The sequence below is a fragment of the Anguilla anguilla genome, chromosome 18 (assembly GCF_013347855.1).
Source record: "Anguilla anguilla isolate fAngAng1 chromosome 18, fAngAng1.pri, whole genome shotgun sequence".
NCBI classification, from domain to species: Eukaryota; Metazoa; Chordata; class Actinopteri; order Anguilliformes; family Anguillidae; genus Anguilla; species Anguilla anguilla.
In genome coordinates this window covers 28077092-28095011 of record NC_049218.1, presented here as the reverse complement: position 1 = coordinate 28095011, position 17920 = coordinate 28077092, and the positions used below count along the sequence as shown (strand labels likewise).

General features: G+C 43.5%; 1 protein-coding gene across 2 annotated transcripts; it reads right to left on the bottom strand.

The window, feature by feature from the left end:
• Nucleotides 1-7505: 7505 nt before the first annotated feature.
• Nucleotides 7506-17376, bottom strand: eef1a1a (eukaryotic translation elongation factor 1 alpha 1a). Of its 2 annotated transcripts, XM_035401064.1 has the most exons (8): nucleotides 17286-17376; nucleotides 14348-14535; nucleotides 12473-12652; nucleotides 10886-11182; nucleotides 10562-10712; nucleotides 9933-10189; nucleotides 8687-8921; nucleotides 7506-8129 (listed from the first exon to the last, which is right to left on the bottom strand). In XM_035401064.1, the coding sequence occupies exons 2-8, from the start codon at nucleotides 14489-14491 to the stop codon at nucleotides 8005-8007; spliced, it is 1389 nt and encodes a 462-aa protein (XP_035256955.1). In that variant the 5' UTR covers nucleotides 14492-14535; nucleotides 17286-17376; the 3' UTR covers nucleotides 7506-8004. The 2 variants fall into 2 exon arrangements, with proteins under 2 accessions (XP_035256955.1, XP_035256956.1); XM_035401065.1 differs by lacking the exons at nucleotides 14348-14535; nucleotides 17286-17376 and adding an exon at nucleotides 13958-14291.
• Between the last annotated feature and the right edge of the window lie 544 nt (nucleotides 17377-17920).

The window sequence follows — 17920 nt, the reverse complement described above, 5'->3', positions numbered from 1 at the left end:
GAGAAGACCAACCGCCCCCAAGAGGGGAGGAACTCACGTCCGACGAAGCAAGCAGTTACTTTGAAGTAGTGGAATCCTTCGAAAGCGCAAGTGAATCGGAGATTAGTAAAGACTACACCTTCACCAAAGGAAGGAGCTGAGGCAACAGCTAATGAAAGCATTGTGAGTTAAGTATCTTATTCAGTACAGCAGCCAGGTTATGGATATAAAAAAGGTTTTAAGCGGATCATTTCACCTGAGCAGGACAAAGGTATTTTGAAACGAAAAAATGGAAATAAGTGATTAAATGACTGAAAATGTTATGCATTAACTAGGCATGATAGGATAAGATAAGATACACTTTATTTTCCCGAAGAAAATTTGTTTTAGACACATCTGGTGCTTGCTGTACAAAGACAGTATACATAATAACACACAATAGGACAGCACAATTGCACATTGCCCATTATACATACATTTAAGACAGGTACCTACAATACATACAACACATACATTATATGTATGGTGATATGTAGGCTATTATTTATGGTTTATAATTATGGCGTACATCTCCGTTGTATCGTGTAATGTTCGCGGTATTAGATCTATGTCTTATAGGCGTGAGAAGGTAAATGCTCATGAGAACAAGGCATGATATTATTAGCATTCAAGAGCTGAGACTGACTAATGGAGATTATATGACACTAACGCTATGTGGTCGGAAGTTAGAGTGTTCTCAGTTGGCGCCGATAAAGCAGACGGTGATGGAATCCTCTTTAGGAATAGAACTGAAATTAAGGTTCGCGAGATCATACCTGGTCGTGTAGCCTACTAGTTGACGGTTTCTGTAAAAAACAGAAATGAATAATTATTAATGTGTACACACCGTCTGATAGAGCTGGGAAATACGTATTTTTAACAAATTGTATGAATTGTTCTGTTTCCAAGTTACTGTATGTGGGGATTTTAACACTGTGACGGAGGCAAGTGATATAGAGGCAACACCTGTTTTTAAAATGTCTAGAGAAGGTAAAGCGTTAAAGAAAGTATGTGAAACTTGCGATTTGCAGAATGTATTTCGAGTGCTTTATCCAGATAAGGATGGATATATACGAGGATTGACTCTGGGTCTAAAACAAGAATTGACCGTAGGCCTAATTATGTTTCCAAATTCATTTGAGTATAAAAACGAATATCTGGTTAATTGCGATCATTTGGCTGTAAGCATTTTACTCCCAATGAAATTCGAGGTTATTGGAAATTAAATACACAATGGCTAAAAAAAGAAAGATGTATTATCAGAATTTAAAGTCCAAATTGGTAAAATCAAATAATTGAATGTCTTTACAAAATCTGATACGGATTTATTACACTTTAAAAAGTCTCTCATTTTATTATTCAAGTGTAAAATGCTTAATCGAGAATGGAATGCGCGATAGCATCCTAATGGTGGAATACAGTCTTGAAATCTAAAGGAATAAAATAATGGACGAGGAAAATTATTTTAATTAACTAAAACTGGAATTATCGAAACTGAACGATGAAGTTTTTTTAATGTACATGTACAATCTGGTTATGATATGAAACTTTTTGGCGTAATACGACAATATAAGAAACGTAGGGAGAATAAGTGCACAAAGGGCATGAATGAATGAAATGAAAATGGCGACATCATCAATGATGAAACAAAAAAGAGATTTAGTGAGAACAACGTGTGAGAAGTCATGCAAGATGATAGAAACAAAATACGAATGTAACCCGTGGCATCAGGTAAACGGTGACAGTTTAAAGCCGTTGGGGATATAACTGTAATGAGGAAGATGTAGTTCCATAGCGTATAAAACCCGTGGTAAGCGCTAAGAGAACTACAGCTTTGTTTGACGGGCTTGTCAAGCCGACCAATTCCGGGTTGCGTGGTTCGTCGTTTGTGTAGGCTGGTAGGATATCAGTTCTGGTGAGCACACTTTTAATACTGTTCGCTGAAAGTGATCTTTTACCCTGTTTGTATTTATGTAGTGTTACGCCGGGCACCCACCGCACGCGTCGCGTAAAAGCGTCGCGTGCAGCAGGGCGAAGCAGCACGGCGCGACGCGTAGGGTGTCTCCACTGGTTCCGTTTGTGTCGCGCAAAGGCTTGCTTAAAGTTCTATATTCCTAGTAGCTCTCGCAGTCTGCAGTGGGATTACATCGTGTATTTCACGTTTGTTCACGACTGTTGATTATGGGTTAAGTGAATACTTTGGTGAGAGACCTTTTTCAGTTTGTTAATTTGGTAATATTTCGTTAACTCATAAATACGTCAGAAAGTAAACGCTTTCAAGAATTACCATAAACTTAAATCGCAACGTAGCCTGCATAACAATCAAACAATCAAATCTCAAACTGTATTAATTTATTTGCTTGGTTAACAAGCGTGCCAATTTCATGAAGAATATGTAATGATCATAATAATAAGAAATAATCCGTAATCAACCATTGGGAATTCCCGTGTTGTCTTGTCATTCACGTCAAAACATTTATAGGATCAGATTTAGTAAAATCAGCTAATCATGAAAAAGACAGTAACAGTTTAATCTTAAAGGGATATGAACACCACAGCGCCATGAACACCGGAAGCTTTGAAGTACAAGTGCAATAAAGGCTTGCTTACAACTTCATTTATAAAATAGGTGCATTTTCATCGGCAAGACCACTAAATAATCAGATTTTTTTAAGCTCTGTGGATTATCTGATTTTTATTAACAAGCCCTTTTTGAAAGCACGGCGAACGAAGACATCGGAGAAGTCAAATAGGCTGAGCAATGGTTGGTTAAAAACTACCTTCCAACACTCGAGCTAACAAACCGCTGCTCGGTGCATTCACTTCTACGTCATTCAATAGGCTACGTCTTTCTGTGGTGTATTTTCAAATTTACCCCACCCCCTCCGCAAAATAAGACAGCGAAACTAAGTTAGCCTTTTCCCCAGGTTACAGTTATTTATTTATTTTTACAAAACGAAAAGGCTTGCATTTTTTAAAACTGCTTATAAAATATCTGGGAGGTAACTAGGGACACACCCGCAGTAATATAAGGATGAAATATAAATCAGAGCATGTATACCTAGCATTTTTGAGCATATTTCTGTGTATAAACAGGCCATCGTGACGCGCGACAAGCCGAAAAAATAGAACAGAAGCGAAAAACTACGCTTCAGTTCGCTTGTGTCGCGCGAGCTTCGCAGCCGGTACGCGACGCGTTCGCATCTGGTGGAGACGACGTCGCCCGCTGCCGTTGTAATAACAGTACTTCAACTACGCTTCAGTTACGCGCGTAATACGCGCGTAGTGCGCTCGCGGTCGATACGCGTGCGGTGGGTGCCAGGCTTTAGAGCTAGCAGTGTAGGCCGCCAGCCCACTTGCTTGTACCAGTCTTGGCAACGTATTTAGTCTCTCCGTGTTTAATGAATTGCTATTTATTGCTCTTTTCACTTTGTAATAATAAAACGATTTTTGCATTTTTTCCATCAATATGTTGTATGTCATTTATTTGACAACTGCCTTGGGTAACCCCTGTCTATATTAATGGAGTTCTCTTTAACTCACTAAACTAAAGAGTGAAGTAGCCAAATAGGCGGCACTACACAAAAAAGTAACTGCTTCTTTGGAAACAATTCAGAAAAACCAAGAGGCAAGCCCGAGCACACTGGGAAGGGAAACCACAAAAGAGGAGGTAGTGGGAGCAATAGCACAGTTAAACAAAGGTAGAGCTCCAGGTCCGGATGGACTTAGAACAGAATTTTACCCGGCATGCCTTGAGGATATTTCCAGTTTATTGACATCTGTTTTTAATGAAGGTTTGAGGAAGGGTGCATCACATGACACATTTTATCATGGGGTAATGTTACTGTATAAAAAGGGTGATGAAACTGATTTGGATATTTGGCGACATCTAACTTTAATGAATATGGATTACAAGACCCTAGCAAAAATAATTGAGTAGGATGAATGGATCTCTACAATCATTAATTGATAAAGAGCAAACGTGTTGTTATAGGAAGATTTACTGTATGTGGGACAACTTAAATACACCAAGAGACATACATGTTCAGTAGATAGAGTTTTTCTTTTTGGGCTTGGATCAGAAAAAAGCTTTTGATTTCATATCCAGAGAATATTTGTGGTGTACAATGAGAGCGTATGGGTTTCCTTCAGATTTTGTAAACATATGCAAGCTGTTATATACAAAATCTACTGTACACGCGAATGTAAATGGTGTCATAACTGAGCGTTGTCCTTTGAGTGCAGCTTTATATGTTTTAGCAATTAGCCCACTCATACACAGAAGTAAAAATGACCCCAAATATCTGGTATTAAAACAAGTACAGGAGAAAAGGTAGTAATATCAGCGTATGCAGAGGATACTACGGTTATTACAGATCAAAATGAATTAGATATTGTCAACACTCATTTGTATGAAGATGTATCAGGCACAAAGTTAAATCAAGAAAAAAACAAAGTGTCTAGATAGGTTGTGGAAGACCAGCCCCTTTAAATATAGATATTAAAGATTGGATGAAAATCTTGGGTACACAAATTACAAATGTAAATTGTAGGGAAAGAAATTGGGAATTGAAAGAAATTAAACAAGTGATAGAAAAATGGAGTAACAAAATAGCAAATTACAAACTATATATAAATATAATTAAAACATTTGTCGTTTCAAAACTGAGAGAAATAGAAGTTTTGAAACGACAAATGTGTATCACCAGATTAAACAAATTATGTGTACAGCTAATTTGGGGGACAAAAAGTAACAAAGACAGATATGCTTTATTAATTTAGGGAATATGGGGGTCTAGGAGCAGTGGAACTTGGCTGTAAATGGAAAATTGCTTCCTGTAAAAATGTTGCTTGTAGCATACAAAGGGGAGCAAGTTTGGTAGGTGATGTTTCAACTTGGGTTAAAAAGAGAGAGCTTGAGAAGCAGTGTGATATTTTAAACTAATTTATGGAGATTTTCTTTTTAAGTTTAAATAATTAAACATTGATTGGTCTGGGTTTCCAAATAAAATGATTTCTAAAATTGTGAACAAACATCTCTTTGGTGGAATAATGCATTTTAAAAGTGAGACATGCACTAAAAATATTAATTCCAAAGTATTATCTGAAAAATTAAGGGATACAACTTGGCTTTTATCTGCTTGCAAACTGCCGGTGCACGTTTTGTAACCACTAAAATGTGTCCAATGTTGAATTGTGTGGAGGATTAAACAAGAGCATCTATAAACTGCCACAGAACAAAACAATTATGGAAGAATATGTATGAAATTGGTCTGAAATTTGATGTATGTATAAAATCAGTCATGTATGGTGTATTTAAAGGAAACTTGTCACTTGAAACAAAACAATTTTTTGGGTTTGTAATTTGTATAATAAATTCAAAAATATGACAAACAAGGTACAAAATTATTATTAATCAACTATTATTAGTAGTGATGTAGTAATTAAACAAATAATGGATTTAACAAGATGACAAATGGACTCTGTGTGTAACAAAAAAACACCATGGACTCTTTTGAATATTTTAATGGTGATATGGATTTTGTAACATTTTGTTTTCTTTCATATTTTTGTGAGAATCTGAAACATGTAATGGGCGTGAAAATGTAATAAAGCACTTTAAAAAATAATTCACAGAAAATGTAGTACATCAACTAGACAGTGAGGACAGAGAGAGATTGGCTTGGTATCCCACTAATGAACCTAGGTTGAGGACTTAACCAACGTAGGTTCATTTGGAATTCTGAAGCATGCAGTCCCAGCAATGTGGACAGTTTTAAATTCTGGATAGTTTAAAAACTAGACTCTATGGTTATGGTTTAACATGGTACAAGCAGCACACTAAGAGCAGGGACGTTGGATCAGGAAGTGATTAAATAATATGAAGTAAAGACTGTGGAAGAATGATAGCATGTTTTGAGAAAGCAAATGATTGCATTTTTAAGAGAAGCAAGATTTAATAGTTTCACCTCCACATGCAGTGAAACACACAAGAAGTTTTCCATACTGTAGCACTTATTCTGTACTATAGCAGTTTTTAAAAATCCAGGACTGGTCAGCAGTTAAATCATCTTGTCATGTAGAATGCCATTTGGCCTATAGTTAAATCATCTTTAATGTCACGTAGAATGCCTTTTGGACCATAGTTAAAACATCTTTAATGTCATGTAGAATGCCTTTTGGCCCATAGTTAAAACCATAAGGTGCCTGGTTTGATGCCAATAAAAGTTTGAGCGCAGGAGCAAGCAACAGCATATCTCAAAGTGCGACACACGTGAAGATTTCAACAATATAATGTAGAGTCTGACCAATATATTGGACGGCCGATGTTTGCATTTTTGGACCATATTGGTATCGGTAGTCAAGGAGGACATGTGGCCGATATGTAGGACCGATAATTTTTTTTACATGTTTTTTTAGCACTGACACATGGGCGCCCCTAGCACTTTATCTAGTGCTTCTCGCTGCCCACAACATCAACAAGACTCATGCGACCTGGAACTATTTTCTCAGTGTTCATTTCTAAAATTGGTTGACAATGTTAATAATGTTAATATTATAATAGCAATACAATAATGTTAAATATTCTTTAATAAAGTTATTTGTTTAGCGCAAAGCCCCTAGTGCTCGGCACGCGGTGTGCCGAGATTACTGAACTCAGAAATTCAGTGCTACTGCAACCAAAGTATGAGTTGAAAATAGAAACACTTTGTTTTAGTTTCATTATTAGATGATACACAACAACTATGCTGAAAATGATGCAACAGTGAGTTTCTTGAGTAAAAACTGTTGATTTGTAGTGAAATACGTGAATTTGTTGTGATTTACAGCAAGGCATAGTGTAGACATTTTGGGTAGATTTGGAGATGCTAGGTACACTGCTTATTTTGTGCTTCATAGATCTTTAGTAGTTCTACATATCCACCCTTATATTTTATGAACTTGTGGTCAAGAAGTTTTTGATCCAGGACATATACTTTAACCTGCTGTATATATGCAATCACCCAGTATTTCATTGCGAACTAAAAAAGAGCAAATTCGATTTTTTTCCTAGACAATTGCATGTGTGGCACTTTATTTTACATTATTATAAATATAAATTAATCTAAGCTAGTATTGTGTTACAAATGTCTTGCTTCATTTGAGCCATTTTTCAAGTCTCTGTGGTGTTCACATCTGGAGTTATAAAGCTTTAAATAGGGTACCCCCTAAATGGGCAAGGATTGGCCAGATTTGGCATGTGCGCTAAGGGGTTAAGACAGCAGTCTTCTGAGTACCTTTGCGTAGTCATATCGGTGCAAAATCGGTGCACAATCCACATAGAAAATGTCTATTTTCATTACAGCTCAAAAATTCACTATATCGGCCGCCGTATCGGAAATCGGTGAATTTTTCCCGTATATAAAATCGGTATCGGCATTGGTCTCAAAAATCCCATGTTGGTCGGGCTGTAATATAAAGCGTGCCTGATGATTGCATGCGGCTGGTATTGGGAATATATGCGAGGCATTTTTTTATTTCTTCAATTCACAGTTCAAACAGAGCATATCATTCACTTTTATCTACTGAAGCGATTTAAGTTAGTATTTCAACAAACTGAACATCTACTAATGGCAAACAAACACAAAAAGCAAGTGAATGTGAAGACTAGACCAGAGAGGCCTGGCTCTAAGGCCTTCAGCCATCTTAACGCTTCTCACACATGGAGGTGTTCATGGTCACGGTCCCAATGACAAGTACACCTTCAGAAGAAATTAACTAGCCTAATAAACAGAAGAAGCCATGTGCAATGGTACGAAAAACTGATGGTCATCACAAATATCCCGGTTTTATGTTCTAATTTTTTTTCCTTCTGATAGTTTTGCGATGCATTGTAATAATTAACCAGTCTTTGACAATGGAGCGGAAGCGGCCAATCAGAGAGCAGAGCTGGGAGCCGGTCGTCCTGCCACGCGTGACCCGGGAGTCGGCAGCGCGGCACAACGTTCATTTGGCCTTCTGGGCCTTCTGGGCTGACTTGGTGACCTTGCCGGTGGTGGGCGCCTTCTTCTCCACGCCCTTGATGACGCCGACGGCCACGGTCTGACGCATGTCGCGCACCGCAAAGCGCCCTGGGAAGGCAAGGAGAGCATGAGTAAGGCTGATCACCCCTTTGAGCTGTTCACGCAAGGCGGAAACGTGAAACTGCGAGAAGCCTGGATGACACTCGTGCTTGTACAGGAGAATACCGTACAGAACAGTGTTGCTACTGGACATGTTTCCCCCGGTAAAAAAAAGACTAACAGCTCCGGGTTCCATAGGAGGTGCCACCGTTTCACTTGGGTCCTGAATGACTGATCAGTAATGATCCCAGGACTCTAATGACTAAAGCAGTGTGTTTGCTGCTGTTCAGACTGAACTCACCCTAGGTACTTTAAGAGCCAACTGCTCACAAAACCACTTTATATTTAACTGAACCAGCCAATTTCACAGCTGCAAACTCTCCTTCTCCAGTAGGGGTCAGTGGCTAATGGGAAGTTCCCATTAACATTGAATAAGGCGCATACATCAGGCATTGTGTATGTTTGTGACTAGCATAAGGCCCATACATCAAGTATTATGAATGTTTGTGACTGGCTGAGCTGTGTAGCCCAGTGTTCCCCAGGCTGAGGCAGTGGGCGGGACTTACCGAGCGGAGGGTACTCGGAGAAGCTCTCCACGCACATGGGCTTCCCCGGGACCATGTCCACGATGGCGGCGTCGCCAGACTTGAGCGACTTGGGGTTGTCCTCCAGCTTCTTGCCCGAGCGGCGGTCGATCTTCTCCTTGAGCTCGGCGAACTTGCAGGCGATGTGGGCGGTGTGGCAGTCCAGCACCGGGGCGTAGCCGGCGCTGATCTGGCCCGGGTGGTTCAGGATGATCACCTGGAAAAGGCCAACACCACTGTGCATTCCAGCTGTCTTGGACCCCCACCTCATCCTCAACACGTTCAAGTCCTCTTACACTGCTGCCAGTATCTACATTTCTCTTATTCAAGAGTCATTTATTAAACTGGCTGGGGGCCTCCAAAAACAGGTATAATTGTGCAGGGACAGGGTGGTCTGGGCTAGTTGATATGACATTTCTATTTTCATTAACAGAAATGTCCTCACTGCTTTTATTGGTATGCGTGTACTGTGCTTTTTTTAAATACCCAAACATTCCAAAGGCAAATTTTTTATCTATATTCTATGGACAGTAACTCTAAGACTCTGGATTTGGATGATAAGAGTGCTGTTCTATGTTCTATGGACAGTAACTGGATTTGGACGATAAGAGTGCTGCTCTATGTTCTATGGACAGTAACTCTATGACTCTGGATTTGGATGATAAGAGTGCTGCTCTATGTTCTATGGATAGTAACTCTATGACTCTGGATTTGGATGATAAGAGTGCTGCTCTATGTTCTACGGACAGTAACTCTATGACTCTGGATTTGGATGATAAGAGTGCTGCTCTATGTTCTATGGACAGTAACTATGACTCTGGATTTGGATGATAAGAGTGCTGCTCTATGTTCTATGGACAGTAACTCTGGATTTGGATGATAAGAATGCTGGTCTATGTTCTATGGACAGTAACTCTGGATTTAGATGATAAGAGTGCTGCCCTATGTTCTATGGACAGTAACTCTGGATTTGGGTGATAAGAGTGCTGCTCTATGTTCTATGGACAGTAACTCTATGACTCTGGATTTGGATGATAAGAGTGCTGCTCTATGTTCTATGGACAGTAACTCTGGATTTGGATGATAAGAGTGCTGCTCTATGTTCTATGGACAGTAACTTTGGATTTGGATGATAAGAGTGCTGCTCTATGTTCTATGGACAGTAACTCTGGATTTGGATGATATGAGTGCTGCTGATTTTGGCATTGTGGCAGCCTTGGGGGGTCACCTGCGCGGTGAAGTTGGCGGCCTCCTGGGGCGGGTCGTTCTTGCTGTCCCCGGCCACGTTGCCGCGGCGGATGTCCTTGACGGAGACGTTCTTGACGTTGAAGCCCACGTTGTCGCCCGGCAGTGCCTCGGTCAGCGCCTCGTGGTGCATCTCCACCGACTTCACCTCCGTCGTCAAGTTAACGGGGGCAAAGGTCACCACCATGCCGGGCTTCAGCAGGCCCGTCTCCACGCGGCCCACTGGCACCGTCCCAATGCCTGGCACACCCAGTTAAAGGTGTGGCATCACAAAACCGTACAAGTCATTCCCACATCCCAAAATGTCATAGGCGGGATTCCTCCTTCAACAGGGGTGCTTCAAAATAAGACCTGACTGCTTCTCTCTCGGAATTTAATAATAAAAATACTAATTTGCACTGAACCTCATGTCTCATGTCATTACTATTCATAAACGTATTATTAATTAATTATTCATAAGTGTAATTTCAGACTTCAGTTTAGTTGCTTGAATGCATTATTACTCGCTTAGTTCCCCACTTTCCCAAAATGAATTCATGGCCACTCCAACACCCTGCCTCAGACACAGGCCGCCCACATACCCCCCTCCCCCCTGCTTTTTAAGCCCCTCACCGCCGATCTTGTAGACATCCTGCAGCGGCAGGCGCAGGGGTTTGTCTGTGGGGCGGGACGGGGGCTGGATGGCGTCCAGGGCCTCCAGCAGGGTGGTCCCGGACGCGTTGCCGTCCTTCCTCGTGATCTTCCAGCCCTTAAACCAGGTCATCTAAAGAGAGAGCACTGCAGTGAATAAACTGGGAGAAAGCACCTGTAAACCAGTACAGGCTGGGTTCGGTCCTCTTCAGTCAATTCAGGCATTAATGTAAATTCAGTCCAGTTCATCATAGAGTATTACAGGAGAATCTTGGGGAATCTTGTTGGGACTGGGCCTGTGCTCACGTTTGGGCTGGACTCCAGCATGTTGTCCCCGTTCCAGCCGGAGATGGGCACGAAGGCCACCGTGTCGGGGTTGTAGCCGATCTTCTTGATGTAGGTGCTGACTTCCTTGACGATCTCCTCGTAGCGCTTCTGGCTGTAGTTGGGCTCGGTGGAGTCCATCTTGTTGATGCCCACGATGAGCTGCTTGACGCCCAGCGTGTAGGCCAGCAGGGCGTGCTCCCGCGTCTGCCCGTTCTTCGAGATGCCCGCCTCGAACTCGCCCACCCCCGCTGCCACGATCAGCACCGCGCAGTCCGCCTGGGTGAGGGAGGGGGAGTTTCATCAAGTTTTTAAAAATGACATCGTCAATTAATTTCTTCGGCAATAATGACTGAAATTGTAATCACGCACAAAGTCGACATCAGGGGTGCCAACACCGCAGAAGTGAAAATCTTCCCCCTATTTTCAGCATAAACAACCACAGCACAAGTGAAGGTGGGGCTGTGATTTTCTTTCTGCCAGATTAGTATAAATATGCCCACTGCTCTGCCCGCTACAATCCAGGTGGACTTTGCTATCGATTACAATGGATGTTTACTTAAACAGCAGCGATTATGATGGAACGGTGACGTTTTCAAAGTGGTCCTGCTGCATCGGCCACACAGGCATTTCATAAGTAGAAAAAAGGAAAGACAGAAATGCATGCTGCGTTCATTTACATACAGGTGTGCCCATTATACCTTTAAATTCAGTTTTGAGCCCAGAGATGTGCATATAGTTTCACAAAATCTGTAATTGTAATATTCTGGGAAAACAATAAATTGATTTGGCTCCCAAGAACTTACTCTAAATATGAAAAGCACTAATAATAAGCTATGGTCTCTCTATCCACCCAAAACATCAGCAGAAATATTAACGATTTACATGATATACAGGTCTGACTGTGAGGACCTAAATACAAGCGCACAGGTCAGGCGAAAGTGCCAGAAGACCAACATTAGATACCTGGTTAGCTATTTATCCTGTTTGTCCAACTTACACCTTACAGGGAAAAAAAGCACAGAACAAGAATAGTTTCTTGTCAATGATGGCTAAGAGTCGTCAGTGTGGATATATCTATGAAAAGAATACAAAGTAGTAAACAGGCTACATTGCTAGTTAGCTGGGAAAATGAGACCTTTGTAATATGCATTAAGCCCATTGTGATGCATATGAGTCATAAATGTTCTCTATCCACCCCGGACGAGCAGCTTCTGCGTTGGGTCCACGGCACGCATTCTCAAAATCGATCAGACACACTGTGACATTATCTACTAACTGGGGCCAAACCCACACTTGTCTCTCCATAAAAACAAATGGCGCAGCTTTGCTTCAACAGGTGGATACAGCCTACCTTAAGACCCTTCAAACAGCTCTAATTCATGGCTGCTGGCCAAGTTCTGTTTGTATTATTATTCTGGATGTGGATTTTTAAATCCCACCACCACAAATCATTTAGGCTCCGGTATTAATACCCAGGTCATGTGCTACTGACATCATATGTGATGCCTGTGCTGCTTCTGACCAATAAAAACCTGGGAAATGGCAGTGACAGAGATGCAGACGGACCTGGGAGGTGCCTGTGATCATGTTCTTGATGAAGTCCCTGTGCCCAGGGGCATCGATGATGGTGACGTAGTACTTGCTGGTCTCAAACTTCCACAGGGAGATGTCGATGGTGATACCGCGCTCCCGCTCGGCCTTCAGCTTGTCCAACACCCAGGCGTACTTGAAGGAGCCCTTGCCCATCTGGCGCAAAAACAGCAAACACAAAGATGTGTGCTACAGGCGACAGAACACTGGAAAGAGTGCAGACGCATGTGAGCGTGTCAGGCTGGAGCGCATGTCAGCATGTCCCACTGGACTGCATGTGCATGTCAGCATGTCGCACTGGAGCGCATGCGCATGTGAGCGTGTGGGGCTGGAGTGCATGTGCATGTCAGCATGTCGCACTGGAGTGCATGTGCATGCTAGCGTGTCGCACTGGAGCGCATGTGAGCGTGTCGTACTGCAGCGCATGTGCATGTCAGCATGTCGCGCTGGAACGCATGTGCATGTTAGCGTGTCACACTGGAGCGCATGTGAGCGTGTCGTACTGGAGCGCATGTGCATGTCAGCATGTCGCACTGGAGCGCATGTGCATGTCAGCATGTTGCACTGGAGCGCATGTGCATGTCAGCGTGTCACGCTGGAGTGCATGTGCATGTGAGCAGGTTGCACTGGACTGCATGTGCATGTCAGCAAGTCGCACTGGAGCGCATGTGCATGTCAGCGTGTCGCGCATGTGCATGTCAGAATGTCGTACTGGAGCGAATGTCAGCGTGTCACACTGGAGTGCATGTGAGCGTGTCGTACTGGAGCGCATGTGCATGTCAGCATGTCGCACTGGAGCGCATGTGCATGTCAGCATGTCGCACTGGAGCGCATGTGCATGTCAGCATGTCGCAATGGAGCGCATGTGCATATGAGCGTGTTGGGCTGGAGCGCATGTGCATGTGAGCGTGTTGCACTGGACTGCATGTGCATGTCAGCTAGTCGCACTGGAGCGCATGTGCATGTCAGCGTGTCGTACTGGAGCGCATGTGCATGTCAGCGTGTCGCGCTGGAGCGCATGTCAGCGTGTCGTACTGGAGCACATGTGCATGTCAGCATGTCGCACTGGAGCGCATGTGCATGTCAGCATGTCGCACTGGAGCGCATGTGCATGTCAGCGTGTCACGCTGGAGTGCATGTGCATGTGAGCGGGTTGCACTGGACTGCATGTGCATGTCAGCAAGTCGCACTGGAGCGCATGTCAGCGTGTCGCACTGGAGCGCGTGTGCATGTCAGCATGTCGCGCATGTGCATGTCAGAATGTCGTACTGGAGCGAATGTCAGCGTGTCGCACTGGAGCGCATGTGCATGTCAGCATGTCGCGCATGTGCATGTCAGAATGTCGTTCTGGAGCGAATGTCAGCGTGTCACACTGGAGTGCATGTGAGCGTGTCGTACTGGAGCGCATGTGCATGGCAGCATGTCATACTGGAGCACATGTGCATGTCAGCATGTGCGTACCACCAGCTGCACAGCGCATGCTCTGCTCTGGAGTGGATTTCAGGCACTGCTGCCACAGGCAGGCTGTGGGTGACCCGAGGGGGCACTGCTCCTCCTTCCCTGGGTTAGGCCCGCTGCTGGACCCAGGGGGCCATCCTCAAAAGTGGAACAGTGTCGGTGTCTTATCAGGGTGTGCCACCCAGGAGCACACGTATTTCCAGAATATTTTTGTTTTTGTTAGAAAATAAAATTATTCTAGATAAAATAATATGTACAGTCCCAGGTTATGATTATGTATCTGGTTCTAGAGACGTCACAGTAAATCGGACAACCCCTCAGGTCTGCACTATGACAGGAGGAAGCCACTTCTGTTTGAGAGGAGGCCTAGCGGGGGACACGCGCGTTTCCTACTTCAGCGGCTTCCTTCTCAAACTTCTCGATGGTCCTCTTGTCGATGCCGCCGCACTTGTAGATGAGGTGTCCGGTGGTGGTGGACTTGCCAGAGTCCACGTGGCCAATGACCACAATGTTGATGTGCAGTTTCTCCTTGCCCATTGCTGAGAATCCGATTCAAGACAACGCCGATTCTGAAAAGTCTCCTGAACACAAAACACAAAAGCACTCAGTGAGTTATGAATGTAAAGTAAATCCACATGAGACTGCTTCTCCATCAAACTAAGACACAATAACCAGGTCCCATTGGAGCACTTCAGCCACTAATCCAGTTCACCAAGATAACACCAGGGAAATTTGAATTCCAGATTTCAAAACGAATTTACTGTACAATATGGACAGTGTTAAACTGGCTATGCAATAACTGCTGTGTGAGGCCAAACGCAGGAAGACTGAATGTAATTCATATTACAGAAATGCTAATACACTAACGAGCTGAAACAAGGTGAATATGAGATAATTTGCCTCAGGCACTCGTGGGTCTTGCTCCTAGCCATCATCTCTAGCAGCAGACAACACTCCAACAATCCCTCTCCTACTGTACTAAGGAGACTGCCCTTAATCAGCCACACTCTGCACCTCCTGCACTAAGGAGACGGCCCTTACTCAGCCACTCCCTCTTTTACTGTACTAAGGAGACTGCCCTTAATCAGCCACACTCTGCACCTCCTGCACTAAGGAGACCGCCCTTAATCAGCCACACTCTGCTCCTCCTACACTAAGGATACCTCCCTTAATCAGCCACACTCTGCACCTCCTGCACTAAGCAGAACTCCCTTAATCAGCCACACTCTGCACCTCCTGCACTAAGGAGAACTCCCTTAACCAGCCACACTCTGCTCCTCCTGCACTAAGGAGACCGCCCTTAATCAGCCACACTCTGCTCCTCCTGCACTAAGGAGACCTCCCTTAATCAGCCACACTCTGCTCCTCCTATACTAAGCAGAATGCCCTTAATCAGTCACACTCTGCTCCTCCTGCACTAAGGAGACCTCCCTTAATCAGCCACACTCTGCTCCTCCTATACTAAGCAGAATGCCCTTAATCAGTCACACTCTGCTCCTCCTATACTAAGCAGACTGCCCTTAATCAGCCACACTCTGCACCTCCTGCACTAAGGAGACGGCCCTTAATCAGCCACACTGTGCACCTCCTGCACTAAGCAGAACTCCCTTAACCAGCCACACTCTGCACCTCCTGCACTAAGGTGACTGCCCTTAATCATCCACACTCTGCTCCTCCTGCACTGAGGAGACCGCCCTTAATCATCCACTCTCTCCTCCTCCTGCACTAAGGAGAACGCCCTTAATCATCCACACTCTGCTCCTCCTGCACTAAGGAGAACTCCCTTAACCAGCCACACTCTGCTCCTCCAGCACTAAGGAGAACGCCCTTAATCATCCACACTATGCTCCTCCTGCACTGAGGAGAACGCCCTTAATCATCCACACTCTGCTCCTCCTGCACTAAGGAGAACTCCCTTAACCAGCCACACTCTGCTCCTCCTGCACTAAGGAGAACGCCCTTAATCATCCACACTCTGCTCCTCCTGCACTGAGGAGACTGCCCTTACTCAGCCACTCCCTCTCCTCCTGTACTAAGGAGACTGCCCTTACTCAGCCACTCCCTCTCCTCCTGTACTAAGGAGACTGCCCTTACTCAGCCACTTCCTCTTTTACTGTACTAAGGAGACTGCCCTTACTCAGCCACTCCCTCTCCTCCTGTACTAAGGAGACTGCCCTTACTCAGCCACACTCTGTTCCTCCGCTACATATACGGCGCATGCTTTCCATTTGTTAAGTAGATCTTTTTACCCCTTCTTTTGTCAGCGCTTCATCGGTCACAGAACTCACCATTTTGTGGTTATCTTATTCTGGTCATCACTGAGAACAGCAGCCAGTTGTGAAGATATCCATTAGCTATAATAACCATCACTCTCTTAGGCATTTGTAAAGTGTTATCTTTTTTTAAATAAACAGTTTAAAAACATGCACATCACGAAGACGATGATTTACTACTATGAATGAAATCTCAATGAGATTATTGCAGTAGTAGACATATGACAAACAACAGTTAAGTATCCCAGGAAATGATCTCAGTTGTCATTACACTGTTTTACTAAAACAGCCTAACCTTAAAAAAAAAAACAAACATAAAAAACAAGATCCGTATACCAACATCAACAGACTAACTTGCAGTGTTGTGTACAGCCCACACTCCTCCAGACAACAAAACACAACCTCAACAGAGTTTAGCCCATCTCGCTAACGTGAACTTGCTATTACCTGCTAAGTGCTGCTGGCTAGTCACCTGCGTCCTACGTAAAGCAAATGTTCGCTTACGTTAGGGCATCGTGTGGCACATTGCGTCCATAATTTCCGACGTAACCACAGTTATCCAGGCTTGGACCATTTCTACAACGCGTCAATTTGATTATGCCGAACCACATTTTTCTGGCATGCAACCTTATAATAGTCGCAGTTCTAAATAAAACCAAAGATTGTGTATTACGTTCAGGCCAACCAATTACAAATAAAAGTGGTCCAGGTACCAACGAAGCATGTAAATCACCAGACATTATTTAAAACGCTAAGAATGTGGAAATGGGTTTAATGTGAGCATGCTGTAGCGGAGGAGATCAGCGAGGCGTCTAGCTGCAGGATTAAGTTGTCCAATCCCGCCCCTCCATCGCGACGCCATATCTCATCTATGCCCGACTCAGGTTGCTTTCTGTCAAAGTAGCACAATGTCGTCCTCATACATCACTAGCTTGTTCCCAGATGCAAGGTTTCTAAAATACCATCATGTGCAACACCGTCCGGTGAAATATTTTTCTCAACCGAATTTGTTAAAGAAATACAGTGATGTCGCATTATATCATTCCCGCATTTCCTACCTGTATTCCCGGCTACTATTTGCGTTCGGCGCAGAGGAGATGGAGAGCGCCTGCTCATCCGCTTATATCGCAGACGGAGGGGGTGTCGGAATTGTCGTCAGTGCTGTCATTGCTCTTACCCCCTCTAGGACCAAATACAGAATCATGCGCTATAGGGAGTACACGGTGCCTACTTGCTAGTTTTAACCACAGACCGTGTAAAAAAGGTTTTAACTGAAAGGAAATTGAGTGATATCTTACAAATGTGGGAAATGACAGTAATTTAAAGCGACTTTATAAAACTAAAATAAACGCTTTACTGTTTTTTTTTTTAAAACGGAATGCAAGCAAGCAAGCTTGGAGAGTTAATGTTGCTCTGTTTTACCTTTATAAAGTGAACGCACAAACTTTTGAGGGATTGTATTTTTTATAAGGAGATAGAAGTAATCCCACCGATGGGGATAGAAGGTGGTTAAAGGAGCAACGGAGATTAGACGTCTTCAAACGCAACTAATATTCTGTCTTAACTATCAAATTTTAAGTGTGAATTTTTGTTGAATTACACCGCAGTGCCGTGTTTAAGTAAAGAAGGATAATGGAAGGATGCATTCACCATAGCCATGGTTGAGCTTCTGGCTGACGTTGTAGCTACACAT

Bases quoted from the DNA above. Each gene is read 5' to 3' on its own strand.
- eef1a1a (XM_035401064.1), bottom strand. From the start codon at position 14,491: ATGGGCAAGGAGAAACTGCACATCAACATTGTGGTCATTGGCCACGTG. The intron at 11,183-12,472 runs GTCCGTCTGCAT...TCCCTCACCCAG, and splicing joins TGATCACAGGCACCTCCCAG to GCGGACTGCGCGGTGCTGAT. The intron at 8,130-8,686 runs GTAAGTCCCGCC...TTGCCTTCCCAG, and splicing joins CTCCGAGTACCCTCCGCTCG to GGCGCTTTGCGGTGCGCGAC.